We start from the raw sequence: 23,273 nt of genomic DNA on the forward strand, positions 1-23,273 counted from the left end.
ATCAGCTACCACTTAGTGTTATAAGAAAATAAGATTTATTAGCTTGCATTTTGAAATGCAGGCCAAAATCTGTAAAATGTTACAAAGCAAGTTTAAAGACTCCCAAAGGAACATAAACTTTTACTCTTTTAAATTGTTCAGTATACATCCTTACATGAAAAGAAAAACTTCTATAATTGTGCAGTATCCATAATCTAGTCATAAACACCCAATATAATTTTAAAAAATGTTTTTGAAACAAATAACCAAATCTTAATTTAAAAACTCAATAGTAAATCTCTAATAAAAACTCCCAGCTTAATTAAGTGGTTACATCACCAAAGAATTCCTTCCTTCACCAAATTATACCCAAGACTACAATTTGCCCTCTATATTAAATAATAATCTTAAACAAGGAGAATCATAGGACATTGAAAAAACAAAACAAAAACCCCCATGAAATATCTTGTTTAACATGCTAATGCTGCATTTGGAGATATAATCATCTTTCTTGAACTACAACAAATAAAACGACATTTTCTAAATATCTTTACACTTCTTAAAATCAAAGGCATAATTCAAAATTAAGTGTTTTTCCAAATTTGCAACTCACTGTTTCAGGCAGACTTGCGTCAGTTAGGCCGGTAGAAGTGCTGCTTTTTGTGTGGACTGGTTCCCTGGCCACAACCAGATGCAAAGATCCAGTGGTTTGTTGTAACAATGCAATTGCTTGCTGGTGGGAAATGTTCTGATCCAGTGGTGTGTGATTAATAGCCAATATTTGGTCATTTTCCTTTAACCTTTGATCCCTTGATGAAATAAGAAAATTTTAAGTGACATAATAGCCTGATTCTTAAAATCTACTATTCAGGTAGCTTATATATTATGGTATTATTTCACTTAGTACATTTATTGAAATATTTAATTGTATAATATAAAAGAGCTCTTCAGACTTCTTTTCATTAAAGCACTTATTAACTAATTAACCAATTAAGTAGTGCATCCCTACACACACACATTTTTTTTTTAACTTTTTTTTTTTTTTTTTTTTGCGTTACGCGGGCCTCTCGCTGTTGTGGCCTCTCCCATTGCGGAGCACAGGCTCCGGACGCGCAGGCTCAGCGGCCATGGCTCACGGGCCCAGCCGCTCCGTGGCATGTGGGATCTTCCCGGACCGGGGCACGAACCCGTGTCCCCTGCATCGGCAGGCGGACTCTCAACCACTGCGCCACCAGGGAAGCCCCACACACATATTTTAAAAGCCATATGGCTAGAAAAATAAGCAAAAACAATGTATAGGGCCCCACTGCTAAGGTTTTGCAAGTATGGACATTGTCCTCATTGTGGCACCAAACCCTGTACTCCTGAACCCCTTCCAATCTAACTTCTGCATGGACCATACAGGGCTATATGTTCACCAATAATCTCCTCTCTAACAGATTCATCCCATCCCCATTGTCCTTTACTTCTCCAACATTTGTCAACAGAGGCCGAACTCTCCATGGAAATCAATAGAGATTATTTCCAAATCTGTATCTGAGCCCTTCTCTCTGTCCCAGTCACAAATTTCCCAACTGCTAACCAATGTAAAAAGGATTTTTTAAAGAAATTAGCAAAATCTTCAGAAAAAAAAGTACTATTATAGTTAATATTTACTGAGCACTTATTATGAGCTAGGAACTGTGCTAAATGCTTTATAGGCATTATCTCCTTTATTCCTCACAATCACCTTTTAAAGTACTTAGTTAAGGGCTTCCCTGGTGGCACAGTGGTTGCGAGTCCGCCTGCCGATGCAGGGGACACGGGTTCGTGCCCCGGTATGGGAAGATCCCACATGCCGCAGAGCGGCTGGGCTCCTGAGCCATGGTCGCTGAGCCTGCGCGTCCGGAGCCTCCGCAACGGGAGAGGCCACAACAGTGAGAGGCCCGCTCGTACCTCCGAAAAAAATAAATAAAGTACTTAGTTAAATTTGACCTGCAAGAAATTGAAGCAAGCTTAGCATCTTATCTAAGTAGTCTGACTCTAAACCATACTCTTTAACTTCTTAAAGTGCATACTAAGAGTAGGATTTACTCTGGTTTGCTGTATTTGACTTCATTATCTCCTATACACCCCTCCTGCTCTTCCTGTTTCTTCATTATCACAATTCTTTCTTATCTTTCTTTATCTCTCTTGCACCACACATCTCCTCCTTTCTATTCCCAATGTCAACCATCCAATTGAGATCCTTATCGAACACCTCAAACCTAACTTGTAAAATTCCTCAAGGTTTATTTTTCTAGGCTCTCTTCATGCTAGTATCCCCCAACTCGAAAGTATAAAATGATTATCTATAGTTGTTGACCAATAAGGAAAGAGTCAAAGGGAAGTAAACAAACTCTTGTCATGACTATTTTATAAAAGAATATCTTTAACCTTCAATATAAAAAAATCTCCCTGAGAAGGGATTCATCTCAGAACAGCCTAACTCATAAATTTAGAATTATGAAAATTCCATTATATTGCCCTTATTTTTTCTCAGGTCACAGCAGATTCAGCAAAACTTTATCATGGACCAGAATTTGGTTAACTTCTGACCTCTAGGACACAATGTAAACTTGGTTGGTATTCAAAGGTCTCTACATTTGGCCCCAAAGTACTCTTCCAACTTGGCTTCCTCCCTATATAAACCTCTTTTCCAACTATCCTGATTTACTCTTTCCCTCTCAAACATGTCTGGTATTTCCTGCTTTTGTGTACATGGTTTTCTCCATCTCTAATGCCCTTCCACTCTGCTCAGCCAAATTCAATCCACCCTCCACGTTGCAACTGAGTGTCTCGTCTGTCTCTCTCTCCCTTCATCACTTACCTCATTATCATGGTGCTGAGCCACTTGTTTATCACTCACTGAACATCCATTTATACTAAGTATGCTGTCCACAGAGCTAACTATATCCTTCACTGTTAGATTTTAAGTTTTCTGAGGACAGGGATTCAGACATTTTAGATTCTCCTTTGGAACTAACAAGTTGGATATTTCAATTTTTTATGCCAAAATTGTGGGTGGCTCTCACAATAGATCATGTTGCATTAAAAATGTTGCTTATATATCTTTTTATGACTATTAGGAAAGGCTTACGTTATACAAGAAAATAAGAATGATATAAAATTGCATATATTCTAAGATGTTGTCTTTATGAAAAGAAAACATTCTAGGGAATTCCCTGGCTGTCTAGTGCTTAGGACTCCGCGCTTTCACTGCTGTGGCCCAGGTTCAGTTCCTGGTTGGGGAATTAAGATCCCACAAGCTGCACGGCACGGCCAAAAAAAAAAAAGAAGAAAAGAAAAGAAAACTTTCTAGGGACTTCCCTGGTGGCACAGTGGTTAAGACACCACACTCCCAATGCAGGGGGCCCAGGTTCGATCCCTGGCATGGGAACTAGATCCCACATGCATGCCGCAACTAAGAGTTCACATGCCACAACTAAGGAACCCACCTGCCGCGACTAAGACCTGATGCAACCAAATAAACAAACAAAGAAACTTTCTAATGTATTTCCTATAGTTGTCTCAGGGTGGTCAAAGTCCAAGAGCTTTTTTTTTTGGGTGGGGGGGCAGGGTAATTATATTTCTGTATTTTATATTATAGGCATGTATTATTTTCATAATGATTTTCATCATTTTGAAATATATATTTTTAAAATTGCAAATGTTGCTTGTGAACTTTTCCCTAGTCCTAAAGAAACTGCTTTTTTTTTTTTTTTTTTTAAGAAACATTATTTTTTTAAAGGAGGAAAGAGAAAGAGTAGCTGTATTCTTTGCCAGGCAAAGAGGGAACACAGGAGGCTAGCGCCTTCAAAAACTGTGCCAAGAAACATTTTTTTTGTTTTGTTTTGCTTTTTTGTTTTTGCGTTACGCGGGCCTCTCACTGTTGTGGCCTCTACTGTTGTGGAGCACAGGCTCCGGACGCGCAGGCTCAGTGGCCATGGTTCACAGGCCCAGCCACTCCACAGCATGTGGAATCTTCGCGGACCGGGGCACGAACCCGTGTCCCCTGCATCGGCAGGCAGACTCTCAACCACTGCGCCACCAGGGAAAACCAGAAACATTTATTTTTAAATGTGACCACTACAGGACAATATCCAGGAATACCTTCCATTTTCCCATCTCCTACATTGTCCTTTCTCTAACTTCATCACCTAAATTCCTATTCACAGCTTGTTCATTAAGGGAAATTTCTTAATTAATCAAAAATGAATAAGTTACTCTTAAAACTTTTTAACCTTGATATAACTCATTTTGCATAAGTCAGACCTTAATTTACTCACCTTAATTTACTCACACTCAAATTTTCTATTTTCTGGGAATCAATCTATTTTAATCTACCTTTCCCTCTACCCAGTAGACTTCCAGAACATCTAATTTCTTTCCAGTTAGTATCTGCCTAGAAAATATAAACTCAACCCAAAATAAACAAGCTGCAGAGGAGAAGTCTCCTGGAAAATATGATTTTGATGCATTCTAAAGTTGAATAGTATTCATTTTACTGCTACTATTACTTCTAATTTAACTCTCTCATACTATATATATAATTGAATTCACACTTTCCATTCAAGGGGAAAACAGCTCATCTCTCCATTGCAACATTCAGAAATGATGGATTTCCATGACTTTGAGAGCCAACAGGGGTTAGGCAAGCTCATAAAATAACACAGTTCTATGTGGAAAGTCCTCAGAAGAAAGGAAGACCATTTAAGATGATCTGGAAGGTCCTGCATGGCTGGCCCCTTCCTCTCTCCAGCCCCTTCTTGTACTGCCTTGCACTAAGCTCCCACACCAGGTAAATACCAGACATACTCCAAAGATGGAGTTTACCAGGGCTACCAGTAAAGCGTCTATTCCTCTCCCTGACACCTTCTGCCCTCTGCGGACTCCACTATCACCTCTCAAATTTCCCTTCAAGCACCACTGCCTATGGGAAGCCACCTGAGTCCTTAGCCTTGGTCAAGGATCTTTACATACTCAAATATGAAACTCCTCTTTTTGGAAGTGCTCATCTCAATTTGTACTTACAGAACAATTAGTACAGAGTAACTGAGACATAAGAATGGACCACAAAAAGGTTGAAACATTGAAAATACACTAAAAACTACTGAATTGTACACCTTAAAATGGTGACATTTATGTCATGTGAATTATATCCCAATAATGATTTTTAAGGTAAAAAAATTAAAAAGAAAATTTGGGCCAATCAGAGTCAAATAGGCTTTTTGTCAAGGGACTTCATAGTCTTAAAGAAGCTAATAAGTGTCTCTAAGTCCAGGTTTACCCTGGATTGTCTAGGTTTGCCAGAATAGTCCTAGTTTATACCTGCTGTCTTAGTGTCATTATTAATGGCACACCCTCTCACCCCAAAACTGTCCCAACTTGGACAGTAAATTATATGATTACCCTAAGTATGTATAACCAATCTCCAAGAACAGGAGTTTCTCAGATATAGTTGACCATTGCTATGGCTCCTCAGAACAAACTTGAGGAAATGCTACATTAGATGGTAGAGTAATACAAAGTCATGGAAATCCATTATTTCTGAACTTTCAGTTGGGGAGACTATAACTCTGATCCCCATGAATGGATAATGTGAATTCAAAAATATATTATTAACTGAGAAATTTTTTGTAATAGTTATGCTACTGCTGCTAGTTTTCTAACAGGTAACAGTAATATAATGAATACTATGCTTTTTAAATGAGTAATAAACTAAAGATCTGAAATCAAATAGAAACAAAATACAAGTCTTGCACACAACCCTTAAAAAATACAGCCCAGACACAAGTGCAATGGGCTGGGGGTGGAGATGGGGGGGGGGGTGTCACATAGACTTGAGAGGGATTTTCATTGACAATAAGTGAAATAATCAACAGTGTGTTATGACCACCAAAAAACTGTTGTAATATCAAGTTTAATAAACAATATAGGACTTCCCTGGTGGCACGGTGATTAATAATCCACCTGCCAGTGCCAGGGACATGGCTTCAAGCCCTAGTCCGGGAAGATTCCACATGCTGCGGAGCAACAAAGCCCATGCGCCACAACTACTGAGCCTGCGCTCTAGAGCCCGCAAGTCACAACTGCTGAGCCCATGCACCACAACTACTGAAACCCACGGGCCTAGAGCCCATGCTCCGCAACAAGAGAAGCCACCACGAGAAGCCCGCGCACTGCAATGAAGAGTAGTCCCCGCTTGCTGCAACTAGAGAAAGCCCGTGCGCAGCAATGAAGACCCAACACAGCCAAAAATAAATAAATAATAAATTTAAAAATAAATTTTAATAAATAAATAATATAGTATGCAGAACGTGAATTTCAATATGCCTATCTTATTGATCAGACCATAGCTAAAATATCATGTTCAATTGTGAGAGTGTGTGATGGAGTAGAAAGAACACTAGCTTTGCCATTGGACAGTCTTGGAATCACATCATGGTTCCAGCATTAATAGCTCTGTGACTAGAGGTAAACCACTGAAACTCTGAAACTCGGCATTCTCATCCATAAAATGGACTAATGATACTACTAGCTAGACTGCTGCCACAAGTATATGTGAGAATACCTACAAAAGGCCTAAAAACTGCATAGGAAGAGAAAATGTTAGCTGCTATTGTTAACTGTTTTGTATGACTTGTTTCTTATTCTCTTTATAAGAATGTTTTCAGAATTGTCAGAAAAAAATTAGCAAAACACAAAATGAACATCCTTCCTCACCTGCTAGCTATACTCCCTGGCTGCACTTCCTTCACGAAAATGTCGACTTCTCCCAGATTTTGACCTCTGAAGGCCACCACACTGAATCCAAGGCCTCCAGTTGAGGGCCGTTCTATATCTATATATTCAACTTGCCGGCCCTAATGAAGGGGGATTTAAAAAAAATAAAAGTCAGAGAAGTTTACATTTAACCAACACACTTTTTCTGAAGAACTGAAGTTTCTATTTTGTGAATAGCCCCAAAATAACTTCTCCTAAGTCATTTCTAGAAAACCAAATAAACTCAGCATTTCAGTAATAAATTATTTATGGAAATCCTCTCACTTGATTATTTTCAGGAGAACATAAGAGGGCATGGGCAGTGTTCTGCAACCTCAGGGAATTGGAGAGGTATTTTCACACTTCATTCACAGTATGAGATGAATTCCTAGCTGGATGAAAATTCCTGAGAAAAATGTCTTTTCCCACAGTAAATTCTAAATTACTTTGTACACGGAACTTCTCAAATTCTCTTGAAGCAAAATAAATTTTTAAACGAGGAAAATAAATTAGATTTATCAAAAATATACTAGTGTTGATCCCTAAGTCAGAAGAAGATGCATTTTTTAGGGTTCTGTTTTTAATTCTATCATAATAAATTAATATTCCATTTTATTAGGTTAATTCAAAAGATTATGGAAAGGCCACCATTCAAATGGGTTTACCTGTGACAAACAAGTATTTTATTACTTTGGCTAATAATTGCACTTATGAAATGAAAACATCATAAATGTTATCAACTAATAAAAGCATCACATAAAAATAATTATTAGTCAAATTAAGGGTATAGAGCAGTAAGATCAAAAAAGGAATTAGGTATAGAACATTATTTAACTATTACACCTTAAACAGATTCTTTTTAACTTTCAAACTCAAGTTTCATTTTTTTGGATACTTGTTAGAAGGTATGGTGAACAAATAGAAAAACATCCAAAAATTCAACTATTATTTAATTTTTAATAGGTATTAAGAATAAAATGGATTGCTCTTTCAAATGTTTCCCCAGATTTTCCAAATTATGTTAGTTCTAACTCCCATTAATTCTTTTTTACATAAAATTTAAAATAGTTTCAAAGGAGTTACACCTCTTCTGGTAGACATTAATTTTCCTCCTATGAGCAAAACCGTAAGAATCTTTTTCCTTACAAGTGTACAGATGTGTCAAATTGGAGTCCGTGTCTTGAAAACTCTCCTCAACACACACATGGATATTTTCCTTATGTAATTTTAAACAAATAAATTTCCAACACACATATTAGAAAATAGTATCAATTCCTCCTAACAATATAAAACCACAAGCAAACAAAACACAGACTAACACATTTTAAAGGCAAAAAGAGTGAGTGTAGGTTTCTTTTTTAACCTATAATAGGAGAAATAAAACTAAATATTCCCATGACAAGATATAACTTTACCTGAGCCATCTGTTGCATGACTGAGTTAAAATCTTCATTTCCCAACATTGGGGTCCAAGGAAACAACCCAGATACAGTCAAGTTATTAGAGGACCTATGGGCATTCCCATTAGTAATGGCACCATCCGTGAACACCAATAAACCTTTCCTAGAAAAATCAAAGTTGGCTGAACAATCTGAGGGTAGATGGCTGAGCTGTTGGAGAAAAAAAAGAGAGAGAAAATTATCAACAGAAACCTACAGACAAAAAATATTTCTATTTATTAAATATTATTTTTGTTCATCACATGAATAATGGCATGCTAAATACATACACACGAAAGAAATAAGATACAGATACATGAATCTGTGTTTATAAGGCTATAAATTTTTTATTTAGTATTACACAAAATGTTTAATTTGTTCTCATTTCCTGCCTTCTACTATTACCTCAAGTTAATAGCACGTTCAACAGCTTATTACACTTCAGATACACAGACACATTCAGTCATATAAACATGCATGTAAGACACTGAGCCCTTTTGCATTCATCTATACATTTCCATGTGGAGAGGCACAAAAGATCTTCAGGTGGTATATAACAAAAATAACTCAGTATTTATTAAGTGCTTGCTATAAGCAAAGTACTATACCAAAACTCTTTCTTACGTAATATCTCATTTAATCCTTACAATAGCCCTAGGAGATATTCTTATTTCATTTTGTGAACATGAGAACTGAGGCACACAGGGATTAAGTAACTTGCCCAAGATTAGTAGATGAATTTCAGAGCCACTTAAACACTAATTAAAAAAAAAAAAATGGGAGGAGAATCCAGTAATTATGGAAAAAGGAAAACAGAAGTTAATTTTTAAAATATCATTGGCTGAAACAAGTGCCAACACAATGGAACAAAGGTAACATCAAGAACAAATGTCAACAGGACTTCATAGAAAAACTCAACACCCGTAGAAACTCTACAAAAACAATGACAGGAAAAAAATCACGGAGATTTTATAATTGAATGAATACGATATGATTATTTACATAACAATTGCAAGCTATATAAATGATTGTTATTATGATGAAGAGGCTTAAGTCCACTCTTAGTCCAGTAACAGTGATTGATTTGTAGTGATCTTTCCCAATTTCTATTCCTACCAACAGCATTCATTGCTGTGATGTACTCATTCCATGATCAGAGAATACAGAAATCTAAACTTCAATATGGGGAGTGCTAAAATTCTGGTATAAATTTTGATCTAAAGACAGAAATTCACAGTAAGACATATGTGCAGAATTTAATCCTTAGTTAGTTATACAAAAATCACTTGCTAAATATTTATGGATAGGCATTTTGGTTTATCGGCAAAAAGCATTTTTTCCAAATTTTAATTTTCACATAACAACTCTGCTACATTATCTTCAATTACATTTAAAATTCTGCCCAAATTTAATCTATAAGATAGCTACTATTCAAGTTCAGCTTCTAGAATAGACGATTTAAAATCAATTTGCCAGCCCTGACCCCAAAAGAGAACAACCAAGAGGACAGTTAAAACTCTTAATTTAGGTCACTCTAAGCAGAGGTGCTATGAGTCCTGTAATTTTGAAGAAAATGTTGAGAATTCTCAAAGCATCTGACCTTTACATAAATAAGTACAAAAACCATATTCCAAAGCCAAACACAAAATTTATTACCAAAATTTTTAAACTATCCATGCCAATGCTACCCACAGGTCACAAGTCCCAATACAGTCTCTTTGCTGAATTATGAGTAGACAGGGCTTCCCTGGTGGCGCAGTGGTTGAGAGTCCGTCTGCCGACTCAGGGGACGCGGGTTCGTGCCCCGGTCCGGGAAGATTGCACATGCTGCAGTGCAGCAGGGCCCATGAGCCATGGCCGCTGAGCCTGCGCGTCCGGAGCCTGTGCTCCACAGCAGGAGATGCCACAACAGTGAGAGGCCCGCGTACCGCAAATAAGAAGAAAAAAAAAAAAAGAGTAGACAGTTTGCACCTATCTCCTTCTATATTTCTTTGCTGGTTTGAATATATCAACATGTAAAACCCTGATGGGTAACTTACTTGCCCCTTCAGTTGCTTGATGGACTGTTGAAGAGTGAGTATCTGGTTGAAAAGAGGGCTCTTTAGTGTCTCATAAAACATAGAGAGCTTCTCATTCTGCGAAGTGTCACCCTTCTCCTGCAATTTTATTTTCAAGCGATCAAGAACTTGCAGGACCTGCAATTTATCTTGTTTGAAGAAGGATAATAAGAGTACAAGTTAAATCCCATCTTATATTCCATTTTTGAATAATTAATTTAGTGATAGAAGTATATAACTAGTTTACCTGTAGCAGGATTTTCAGGCATTTTGAATTACTGTCTTCAATCACTTTTAAAGAAATCTAAAGAAAAAATTTTAAATTAAAAAAGAAAAGATTTCCCATTAGTGTATACAAGTCTATAGCCCTATAGAAAAATTAAAGAAAACCTCAAGAACATTCGCCATCAAAAGACTTCACTCAGGGCTTCCCTGGTGCCATAGTGGTTAAGAATCCGCCTGCCAATACAGGGGACATGGGTTTGAGCTCTGATCCGGGAAGATCCCACATGCCGCAGAGCAACTAAGCCTGTGCGCCACAACTACCAAGCCTACGCTCTAGAGCCTGTGAGCTACAACTACTGAAACCCACGTGCTGCAACTACTGAAGCCCGTGCGCCTAGAGCCCATGCTCTGCAACGAGAAGCCACTGCAATGAGAAGCCCCTGCACCACAACAAAGAGTTGCCTCCGCTCACTGCAACCAGAGAAAGCCCGGGCACAGCAACGAGGACCCAACGCAGCCACCCAAAAAAAAAAAACAACAAAAACTTCATTCAGGAAATTCAGATTAAAAGCTACTACACAGCCACTAAGATGGCTAAAAACCAAAACAACATCTAATACTAGGCGTTGACCAAGATGTGAAGCAACTGGAATTCTGATACGCTGCTAGTAGGAATGTAAAATGGCACAAACACTTTGAATAATTGTTTGGCAGTTTTTTGAAAGTTAAAACTACACTTACTATATGACCCAGCACTTCCACTCCTACATACATACCCAAGAGAAATGAAAATATATGCCTGCAAAAGACTTATAAAAGAATGCTCAGGGAATTCACTGGAGGTCCAGTGGTTAGGACTTGGAGCTTTCACTGCCGAGAGCCTGAGTTCAATCTCTGGTCAGGGAACTAAGATCCAGTAAGCCACAGGGTTTGGCCAAAAAAACAAAAGGAAAAAAAACAAAAAAGTGGGCTTCCCTGGTGGCGCAGTGGTTGAGAGTCCGTCTGACGACTCAGGGGACGCGGGTTCGTGCCCCGGTCCAGGAAGATCGCACATGCCGCGGAGCGGCTGGGCCCGTGAGCCATGGCCGCCGAGCCTGCGCGACCGGAGCCTGTGCTCCGCAACGGGAGACACCACAACAGTGAGAGGCCCGCGTACCGCAAAAAAAAAAAAAAAAAAAAGAATGTTCACAGAATTTTTATTTATAAAAGCCCAAAACTAGAAAAACCCAAATGTCTAATAATAGATGAATGGATAAATCAGTTATGGTATGTAAACATAATAAAATACCCAGAAATAAAAAGGGAAAACATTACTGACACACACAACATGGGTGAATCTCAAAAACTATGTTGAGGGAAAGAAAACAGACAAAATGGATGTAAGTTGTATGATTCCATTCATATGAAGTTGAATATACAGTTATAGATTAGTTTACCTGGGCAGGGTGGAAAGGAGTTGACTGGGAAGACATTTGAGGGAGATTTTTGGGGTGATGGGAATGTTCTATGTTTTGAAAGGAGTATTGTTTACACAGATGTACACATTTGTACTTCATTGAACTGTATATTTTTAATTGTTTTATCGTATGTAAGTTATACTTTAATAAAGTTAATTTTTTTAAAAAAAGATTCTAGACTGGAAAGGAATATACAAATAAGGGATCAAGAAGATATTAGAGAGATTAGGGGAAAAAAACCCTCAAACTAGTCATCTGAGAAAGTCTCCAAAAGGTAATCACCCAATATGGCATTTTCCATGGATAATTTTTTTTTTAATTCCAGTGATTTGCTGAAAACTAGCCTAAAATGTAATCAAAACTCAAAAAGCTGCGACTTCCCTGGTGACGCAGTGGTTAAGAATCCACCTGCCAATGCAGGGGACACAGGTTCAAGCCCTGGTCCGGGAAGACCCCACATGCCACGGAGCAACTAAGCCCGTGCACCACAACTGCTGAGCCTGCACTTGAGCTAACGTGCCTATAGCCCGTGCTCCACAACAAGAGAAGCCACTGCAATGAGAAGCCTGCACACCACCATGAAGAGTAGCCCCCGTTCACCGCAGCTAAAGCTTGCGTGCAGCAACAAAGACAGAACACAGCCAAAAATATATAAATAAATAAATTCATTTTTAAAAAAACTCAAAAAGCTAGCAAACCCTTTGCTGTATCAAAAATGGCACTTTTACAGTGGTCATTTTCACTAGTGGTACACTGTTATAATAAACCATCTAAGAAATATGAGCACTGTAGTCAAAATGTACTTACATCATCTCTGGATACAGTTGCTAAACACAATCTTTACCTTCTAATTCAAGGTCATTAAGTAAGAAAGCATATTAAAAACCAGTAAGGAATGCCTTTGGCGTTGATAAAAGGTTCATGTATTCCATCAAAATATTCACGGGATTCCATGAGAACTACCAAAAGAACTGCTGAATAGAGCATCACAGAAACACTTCTGATGTGCTCAGCATCTCAACTGTGAAACCCTTAAAACTACCCATTGACAGGTAACTGTGAATAATGGAAGGGCAGTCACAATGTCACTGTCCTTTTCTGTAGCAGCACTAGACTAAAAGGACTGACAAGAGCAGTTTTGTGATCATTAATACATCAGCCTCTCTAAATCAAAGAAGGTAAGCTAAAACTATGAGGTGCTATTTTTTATTGTTAGATTGGCATTTTTTCCTAATAATCGACTGTACTCCAGATGTCACAGAAAAACAGGTGGGAATATAAATTTGCACATTCTTTTAGGAGAGCAACTGAGCAATATCTATCAATATATTAAATTTATATTCTCTTCTGCCCAGAATCTCTCTTCTGAGTGTCTCTCCTAAAGAAGAATTTGCAAAAAGGCACACAGATGTGTGTACAAGCATATTTACTGCATTGTTTTTAATAACAAAACTCCTGGAAAAATTCAACTATCAAACGTAATCAGCCATTAAAATAATAAAGTTGGTCGGAAAGTACTGAAACAGGAACGGGTAGGAAACGGTTAACAGCAAGCCTGTGGCTCAATCCTTCACTGGGGATTCCCAGCTTGATACCAGACCTCCATGCAAACAAGCTAAAGGTTTTTAATAGATAACAGAGTCCTCGTTTTAAAATGTCAGGAAATACCTGATCTATCTTAATTGCTTTTGTAAATAATCTGAGAACATATGGATTTATAGAGCTTGGCTGGCTGGAACATGGGAGGTAATCACAAAGACATTTTCTATTTGGGTAACTAATGGAGTACAAACCTTGGGATTCCCCAAACAGAAGAGGCTTCCTTTAAGAAAATGTTTCTGTATATATTGTTCACAACTTGTCTGATAACCCGAAACAAACAAAAATGTGTCCCAAGGTTGAATTTTGCTCCTGTAAACACACTAAAAATCACAGTAAAAGTCTGTTATGAATATGTTTATAAGTGACTTAACATCAGTCTATATATAAGTAGGTATTTTAAGCATGCTGATAATATGTCCTATATGAGAAAGTGACATTCTTTGGAAGCTGTGTCTACTGGCTGGGGGCCCCTCCGGCAAGGAATGTTGGTGCCTAGCTCCCGTGTTAGCCTCCTGCCTGTAACATTCAAGTAATGACTAAGGTTGGTGTTGGGTAAGATCTCTCACTTACAGGAGGATGCTTTGGCAATCCAAACCTTTGTGTTAATACAGGGACATTATCTAATATATACAACCAAACAGGGAAGACAGCAAGTTTCAGGATATATGCATTATTTGCCCCTTTTTGCAAGGAAAAAAATACATATTTGTGTGTGCATTACGTTTCTAGATTTAGAAAGATAGTCAATTTAATAATACTGCTAACTTACAGGAAGTAGAAGTGGGGATGGGGAAATAAAAAATAAGACTTTTACTTTGTAGATACTAGTGTTTGAATTTTATTTAAAAGGCATGTATTATGTTTATAACTTGAAAGCTAAAAGGGACAAAAAGATAATGGCCAAGATGGCCTAATGAGAGAGCAAGACTGATATACAGCAAGATAATGACAACACAATAGGATAATTATATTGTAAGGCACATACATACAATGGCAAAGGTGTGTACCATGTGCTCAGAGAAATCATAAAAGCAGAGTGACTCCCCTGCCTGGGGAAGTTTGGGAATGCTGGAATGAGAACACAGTAGAGACATCTCTCGTAAAAGAAAAAGAATGGAGTGTAAAAGCAGAGTGACTCCCCTGCCTGGGGAAGTTTGGGAATGCTGGAATGAGAACACAGTAGAGACATCTCTCGTAAAAGAAAAAGAATGGAGTGTAAAAGCAGAGTGACCATTTGTCCTCATTTGCCTAAAATAGTCTCAGATTACCCAGCATCCTTATTAATAGTGCTCCACTTCACTCTCAAAAGTGTTCTAGTTTGAATGACATATAGGGCTGCCCTAAGTTAGTGCTTCTCAAATTTTAGTGTGCATCAGAATCACCTTGAGGACTTGCTAAAACACAAATTGCAGGGCCCACTCCCAATGTTTCTGATTCTGTACTTCTAAGGTGAACCCTGAGAACCTCATCTCTAACAAAGTTCCCCTGTGATCCTGGTGCATCTAGTCTAGAGACCACAATTTGAGAACTGCTGCATAAAGGTTAAAAGTGCACGACTGTCAGTGAAACTAGTAACTAGCTCTAAATGAACTGTTGTAAGGTCTCTAAAAGCAACAGAAAGGGCAAAAAAGTAATTCAGACCAGTGTTACTACAAGTATGGACTGGATTGATGCTTGACCCACAAAGAGATAAGTACCAAAACTGGGAATAAGCATTTAGAAATCGTGGAATGCGGCAGAGTCATGTAGATCTATTAAATTTAGGAATACAAAGCACAACTTACATTGTACTTATTTTTGTAATTTCATTTTTCCAGCAATTCATTTTTCTAATAATTTTATAAAAATGTCAGTCCTTGAAAGACTGAGGGAGGGGAACCATAATCTTTTACCACCAACAGTTTGAGAAACACTGGTTTAGATAGACTATTTTGAGAGGGTTCTTATCAACAACGCTAAGTAGACTGGTCTTTATCCTGTAAGCAGCAGGAAGTAATCAAAGGCTTTTAAGTAGGGAAGTATTGAGTCCAGATTTCTATTTTAAAAGGTGGGGCTTCCCTGGTGGCACAGTGGTTGAGAATCTGCCTGCCGATACAGGGGACACGGGTTCGAGCCCTGGTCTGGGAAGATCCCACATGCCGCGGAGCAGCTAGGCCCGTGAGCCACAACTACTGAGCTTGCACGTCTGGAGCCTGTGCTCTGCAACGAGAGGCCACGACCGTGAGAGGCCCGCGCACAGCGAGGAAGAGTGGCCCCTGCTTGCCGCAACTGGAGAAAGCCCTCATACAGAAACGAAGACCCAACACAGACAATAAATAAATAAATAAATAAATAAATAATTTTAAATGAATATATGCTTATTAAAAAAAGAAAATGCAAATTGTTTAAAAAAAATAAAAAGGTGATTCTGGTAACAGGATAGATTAGTGGTCTTCAAACATTTTTAAACATACATTCCTATCAGTAAAAATGTATGTTGACCACTCACCTTATTTTTTATAACTATAAACATATTAATATATTTATATGTCATATGTGTTTTAAAACATATATAAAATAGAAACATCATGAGAGTAAGGTAAAAACTAAAAAGCAAGATTTTATTGTCATTCTCCTACTCTCCCAGTAGATTGTCCTGCACATTTTGGAAACCATAGTAGTAGATGTCTCTCAGTAAGGGTTAAGGTTAGAAACTGGTTGGCCATCCAACCCTATGACTCATATTTAATAAAAGCTAAACTATGTCCACAAAGCAGGCCTGGAAAAGTACTACAATTTCCCGGCATTGGGTAATATCTAGGGAAGGGCACTAAGGCCTTCAGAGTATATGAGGACAGAAGAAGAAATGCAATTAACTCTATAGCTGAACATCCAGGAAGTAACACGTACACTAAAAGGAACCTATGTTTCACTCATTTTATGGTCATAGGAAATCTTCAACCAAACAATTTTGACCTGTTCGGCCTGACTAAGAAACTAACAGGGCTTACAGCAAGGAATTTCAAGTTTGTTTAAACATGGTAAAGCTCAGTCTACCTTGTCATAGATAGGCTACCTACAATCAGTCAGAGCCTAGACATTAAAATGCCAGTGTGCCACTGTCCTCATAGTTGCACAGCCTCCAGAGAACCAGTAGTTTTTTATGTTTAACAGCTTCCACTCCATCATTGATCAAGAGAGTTTGTGCCATGAATTTTTCATGTCTGGTTCACTGCGGTATTTGATTGAAGGAAATTATTATAATATGTGGCTTTTAAAAAATACCCATGCCCTTAGCCATCACCAATTAAGGCAACATTTGAGAAAAGCTGATGCAGGGTTAGAAATTTAATTTGATTCAAATTTCTAGGTGGAGGAAACTTATTGAAAAGATTTATTAACCTCCTCAGTTCAAGAATGTAGGCCAATTAAGGACCCTGAGAAACACACTCTTCAGACTCCCAGTAGCACACAAAAATGTAACTCCCTAAGACATCTTATGTTTCTTTCTTGAACTGAACAAGATACCTTATACCTTGAAAATTTGGTTTAACAAGACATCTTATACTTCTATTTTAAAAAATTGAGAGAAAAGATTACTGGCAATCTGTTTGGGGAAGTACAGGTAGTCAGCCTGTAACTGCAGGTGTGAATTGGGCAGATCACAATTAGACTACATGTAACTCCTCAAGGGCAATTCCCCAGAGCTCAAGGGAACTAGGGACTCTGAACAATCTAAATGCTATTAACTGTAGATGAAGTCATGATTTCAGAAGTTATTCAAAAATTGAAGTCCATGACCAACTTTAAATTTCTTTTGCTTCCTTTGGAGTGCAAAGCTCAGATTGTGTTTACTTACCATGGCTTTGTCCTCAAAGCTCAGCATTTATGAGGTACTGATTAAACGGAACACAGACTCACCTTGCCAGAGAGTAAATGGTGGCTCTTCACTCAAACTCCACATAAACACATCTGCTGTCATCCTAATGTATAGTCAAGACAGGTGTCCTGGCCTTGTGACCCTATCAAATGGCAAGGCCTTTTCTAAACGCCTTAGATGTGAAAAATACTATATTTTTGGCTGCTGCCGAAACACTGTACTCCTGGAATTTTGGAAAAAGATATATATAAGTTCCAAAACCATCCTGCTATTTTGGGGCCATGTGCCTAAGCCATAGGCAACTTTTAAGTCCACTTAATGTTGGACATTTAGGACATCAAAGCTGAAAGACACCATGTTAAACTCAGAATCAGAACTGAAAATTGAGTCACTTCACCAGAATAATCCAATTAGCTAAATACTAATTTTTCTCATTGAACTATTCAAAGTTAACCAATGCATATCAGTTTCTGCCTGTAACTTGGCTACTGTGTATGAACAAAGTTAAACTGTTTTATGATATGCTCTTGTTTTCCTGTTGGTGGCAGTTTTCTCCAATGATCAGCAAAAAATACAAATCTGGGCAATTTTCACACTTAGGGATCTCTGATGTGTAGCCAGTCACTCACTGAAAGAACCAGGCATTCATACTCCTCACTAATGATCAGTTTCCACCTCAGATATTCTGTTCAATTCTCCCCACATTGCAGAATGTGTGCCCTTAGCTTCTCTCCAGAAATAGAGTCATGCCACTTTTGGCATGCTTGTGATATTCAAAACAATCCTAACAAATTGCAAAATAGGCCAAACTCTGCTTTGGACACCCTTCCCACTAATGTTCACCATTCTTCCTTCTCTTGGTCTTTTCCCAGAATCCATTTTATCTGTCACTAATTCAAGTAACTAGTTTTTTGGTGTCTACTGTGAGCATTGCAGGACCATTCTGTATAATATCTCACTTATCTTCTTAACAAATGTCTAATCTCCATTTCACAAATGCATTAAACTTCTTACAATTTCAAAAAAACAAAAGCACTTTGAAAATGGTAATGACAGGAAGACAGTGCAACTGAGTGAAATTAATTTCACCTTGGGGGGAGGGATGGTAAACGGTTAAAGACATTTTTAGCAGGTAACTACTTTAAAAATGAGAGTCAGATATTACAAATTTTCAATAGAGAGGGAATGAATGTTTGTAAACCTGACTGTCAACATCTACTTAACTCATCTTCCTCTTCTACCACACTCTGCCCTGGAGCTTCAAGTTTCAGAAAATAATACGGAGAGGGACTGCCTTTCTCAAGGCAGAAGCCTTACCCAGCCCCAATTATCAAAGTCACGCCCATCAATTAAAGGTTAAAGCTAAATGAAAACAGGACAGTCCCAGAAAGGCTGCAGACCTGGGCTTCAAAGCTATCTACCAACCAGACACCGTGGGCACAGCATCAAAGCAAAGAACAAGACCAGTTTGGTTTTGTTCTTTTAAGAGTAAGAGCAACATTAGAGAATGCTCATTTCACAGAGATTTTACTAACTTCATTCAATCACAAGGCAGCTTCACAAATGCATGCAATCAATATAGACAGAATTCAAATCTGAAATTCTTAAAACACACTCTCTTTGTTTACAATATTGTTTGGCAGGTTTTTAAACTATATAAATGGTAATTATACTGTATATTTATCCTTCAGCAATTTTTTTTAACTCAACTTTACATTTTTAAGATTTAGTCATGATGACATACACAGCTAATCTCCTGTTGATTAGCATTTCCTATTGGTCACTAACACAAAAACAGGATTAGAACTAAATATCTACTTTGATAACCAACATTTTTCCAGTTGGTTCAATAACCAATTCTCGAAATATGGCAGAATCTATAGCTTACAAGCTGTGAAATCATAGAGAGCTGGGTTCTACTCCTGGGACCAGCTCTGTGTTGTTGCGGTCAATTGTTTAAATCTCCCTATATTTTAGTTACCTCATTTATAAAATAGTTAATAAAAAATATTAAATATTTACAGTTGAAGGGACTAAATAAGATATAAAGCAGCCTGGCATACAGTGAACATTCGATACATGGTAGCTACTATTATCATTAATAACTCTTTTTAATCAAAATTATTTAAGATATTTGGGGGCTTCAAAAGAGCTAATAATTATTTTAGCAGAGATTTTCCCTTTGTAATCAATAGTGGTTGCTTCTCAAAAGACTGAACAACAAAAAATTTCACCAGTGCAATGAATACAAGGGAGGTGGGAGTGGGGAGGCATAAAGCTGGGAGTTTTAAAAAAAACAATTGGTTTATAAATAGAAATGTAAGGGCTTCAGTAAACCAAACCCTCTTAAGGATAAATATACACTGAATCCTAACCCAGTGCTATTCAATAGAAATAAAATGTGAGCCACATATGTAATTTAAAATGTTTCTAGTAGCCACATGAAAAGTAAAAAGAAACAAGTAAAATTAATTTAAATAATATATTTTAATTATCCTTATATAAACTATCATTTCAATATGTAAGTAATATAAAAAATAACAAGGTATTTAGATTTTTAAACTAAATCTTCAAAATTTGATGTGTATTTACATTTACAGCACATCTCAATCCCAACTAGCCCTATTTCAAATACCTAGTCACAGGGGCAACTGGCTAACCATGTTGACAGTGCAGTTTTAACCTAGGCCTTTTCAGAAATAGCCCTGTACAGTGTTTTTAGCAAAACACTGTTCTGTTTATCAGCTAATGCAGCCTCTATGCCTTTTATCAAAGTAACTATCAGTATGAGACCATTCCCAAATCTGAGTTCTTCCCAATAAAAACAGCAAAGCTCCATAGTTTTATCAGAATTAAACATCTCAGTGAACCGAGCAAAAAGTGCGCGAAGAGTGGCTTACAGTTTACAAGACTCATCCTTGAACATTATTTCGTTTTGACTTCCCCAAACTCAGTGAGGTAGATCATTTACAAATGGGAAAACAGAAGCAGAGTCAAGTGACTTGCCAAGAGTTACACAGTAGGTGGACCTAATCCCATGTCTCCAAACTCCACAGGCTACACAGTTGTACAAATGCAAAAAATAAGCAGGCTTTCCATCTTCTCTCTCCATTTGCACCAGAACCTAGAATGAATACTTTGATAAAAGGCAACCAAGTCTACTAAAAAACATCAGAGTACGGGAAAAAAAACCAGAGCAATGGTCAAGTGATCCCAAAAATTAAGGTGGAATAGTCCTGTTTCTCAAAATTTTACTCTACTACCAAGGTGAGCAAAATCTTAAGTAAACAAATTAAACCCCACTTTAGTTTCCCCAAACTAATGTATTTTTGTTAAAGTTTAACAAAGCAAGGAAATTCCGACTGCTTGGTTGTTTAGTTTAAGGATAATTATTAAGTGCTTTTAAATAAAAATGCAATTACAAGGATTACTGAATGCTGAGCCTCTGTCTCAGTCACAAGGTTCTAAAAGTGAACTCATCATGGGAAAATATACAGGATTTTCTTTTTAAGAACACTAATTGAAAGGCAAGATACCATAATTTTATTAGTGATTATTTTCAATGGTAGGTGGGTCTGGGTGTGCTTTTAGTTCCTTTTCTGGAAATTCTCTCCAATTTTTCTACAATGAATATGTTAGTTTTATAGTTATAAAAAATATGAATACATGACTTGAACTTATTAAAGCATCTTTAAACACAAATGAGGGATTCATACAATTTACCTTCAACCTTAAACACAACTATTATTGATATACCAAGCTCACCTTATGTGACCGTTAATAGGACCTCAATTAGCAAAGGGCAAACTCAAAAACCAATTTGAGTTTTTACCTCCATTCCTCCCTAGCTTTACTTTTAAAAAGTTATGCGCAAATGAACTGGCAACCAATAGGAGCTTAGACGGCCTAGTAGTATTACCATACTCGGAGTAACAGATTTTTCTTCTAGGTCTCCAGAAGGCTTCTTCGTTCTTTTAAGAAACACTTGTTTATTGCACACCTACCCATGGCCAGACTCTCAATGCAGTTGAGAAGCAACCTAGGGAAATAAGGTCCTTTAAAGGCCACCCTCTCAATCGCGCAAACCAGTAAACAACTAATTCGAATCCAAAGTGATAAGAGCCATCTGGAGATAATGTCAGACTGCCAAGAGAACACTCCAGGGGGAGATTAATTCGGCCTTCTAGGTGTCCCAGGAGGGCTGAGGCGCTTTGGAGGGGGTGGGGGGAAAGGATTTGAAAATGCTTTCCTGAGCGTGACATAAAGCAGGAATCCAGCGATTTCCCCAAAGCCTGGAGCCAGAGCACTCTCCGCCTGGTCGTCCCCATCTATAAAGTGAGGCTAGCAGAGCCCAGGCCTGATCGTCGGCCTGGGAACTCGTCTACGTGACCACCAGGCTCCCAGATGGGGTTGGGGCCAAGTGGCCCCTCAACTGGGATCTGAGTACCCCCTCCTCCGGGACCCCGAACAGGCCACCACCTGGTCACTCCTTTCACCGTCACCAGTTGGGGAAAGACTCCGCCCAGCTCTGGGGGCGAAGAACAGGCACCCACTTGGGTGCAAAGTTTGATCCCGGCCACTCCTGGTACAGACCCGGGCCGAGATTTGAGTGCCGCCAGGGCCTGCCGAAGAGGGGCGGCTCCGTGGCCCGCGGCCTCCGGCAAGCCCTGCACCGAGGGGCGGGGACCACGGTGGGGTCACCGGGCCCGAAGCAGACGAACGGCGCCCCGCACCCTCCGCGGGCCTGGCCGAGCGCCCGGCGGCGTCCTGGGTGTCCCGTGCCCACTCCTCTCGGAGGGCGGGCGGAGAGCGCGCCGGGGCAGCGGCGGAGGCTCTGGACGCGGGGCGAGGGGTCCCCGCCGCGCAGCGCACGCCCGCACTCCCGGCCCCCTGCTTTACCTGGTCCGGCGGCGGCGCCGGTGGGAGCCCGGAGCGGGCGGGCGGACTCGGCGTCAGCCCTCCCTCACCTGGGCGGAAGTGAGAGGCCCAGGAGGACCGCGCCTCACCTGGCAGGCCCTCCCCTCCCTCCTACCCTCTCCGCCGGGGCGGGGCGCCGAGGTGGCACGGGAGGGCGGGCGGGGGAGCCTGGGGCCGCGGGAGGCCGACTCGAGGGGGGGCGGGCGCGGGCGCGGTGGGCTTCTCCACTTTCTGCAGGTAAAGTTCTACTGGGCGAGGGAAGGTTAAAGAGGCAGAAAAAGGTGGGATCTGAGGGCCAATTAGGCAGAAGAAAAGCCAAGTGGTGGGGAGATCCGGCTGGACAGGTGTAGGATGGCTGGGCTGAGAGGAGACCTGAAATCATGGAAATTGAAGGAGGATATTGATAAAAGGATTTCGTCAAATCTGCTTGGTCTCTCTTTGTCCCTTACCTTTCCCGTTCTGTCATCCCTCCTTGTGTCGTCTTCATCCGCTGACCCCACATTAAATTCTAAGTATAACTGGGGGTTATTTTTTGCTCATTTAGTTGAGGAAAGGAAAGAAACCAATCTAGCAGTATTTGCCTGCGATATGCCGGGCGCTAGCTTATATACATTACCTCATTTGCCCTGTGAAAAAAATGATGAAGAAACTGCGCACCTAAGGGTTAAGTAATTTGCCCAAAATTTGGGACCCAGATGGGATCTTCTGACTATAAGTCCAGTGTTGACTTCCGTATATGTTTTAACATTTTTGTTCTTGATATCATAACTTGACTTTGAGAAAGATTGTGTAGAACCTACAACAGCTCTAATGTAACTAAATAGGATTTTGATGATAGGCGTTTTATTTTGTCTAATACAGTCCACACATTAACGGTAAACAGAATCAATCTTCAGGTTTGTGTTCATTAAATATAGTATTTGTTAAGCACTGTGATTGACTTTGTAAAATGTTA

The 23,273-nt window shown here is 39.1% G+C and overlaps 1 protein-coding gene across 9 annotated transcripts in view; it reads right to left on the minus strand.

The window, feature by feature from the left end:
* Positions 1–22,427, minus strand: part of PATJ (PATJ crumbs cell polarity complex component) — a 357,190-nt gene extending 334,763 nt beyond the window's left edge. For 8 of the 9 annotated variants that reach the window (XM_082652883.1, XM_082652885.1, XM_082652881.1 and 5 more), the window contains exons 1-6: positions 22,301–22,427; positions 10,506–10,562; positions 10,241–10,407; positions 8,178–8,372; positions 6,724–6,863; positions 593–788 (exon numbers count right to left, since the gene is read on the minus strand). In XM_082652883.1, the coding sequence (XP_082509009.1) occupies positions 593–788; positions 6,724–6,863; positions 8,178–8,372; positions 10,241–10,407; positions 10,506–10,527 (720 nt within the window). In that variant the 5' untranslated portion in view covers positions 10,528–10,562; positions 22,301–22,427. Of the gene's footprint in view, positions 1–592; positions 789–6,723; positions 6,864–8,177; positions 8,373–10,240; positions 10,408–10,505; positions 10,563–13,733; positions 13,860–22,300 lie in introns of those variants that run through there. The other variant, XM_082652880.1, reaches the window with a different exon arrangement.
* Positions 22,428–23,273: the final 846 nt, after the last annotated feature.

The sequence above is a fragment of the Grampus griseus genome (genome assembly GCF_964374135.1).
Source record: "Grampus griseus genome assembly, chromosome: 1".
In the NCBI taxonomy this organism is placed as follows: Eukaryota; Metazoa; Chordata; class Mammalia; order Artiodactyla; family Delphinidae; genus Grampus; species Grampus griseus.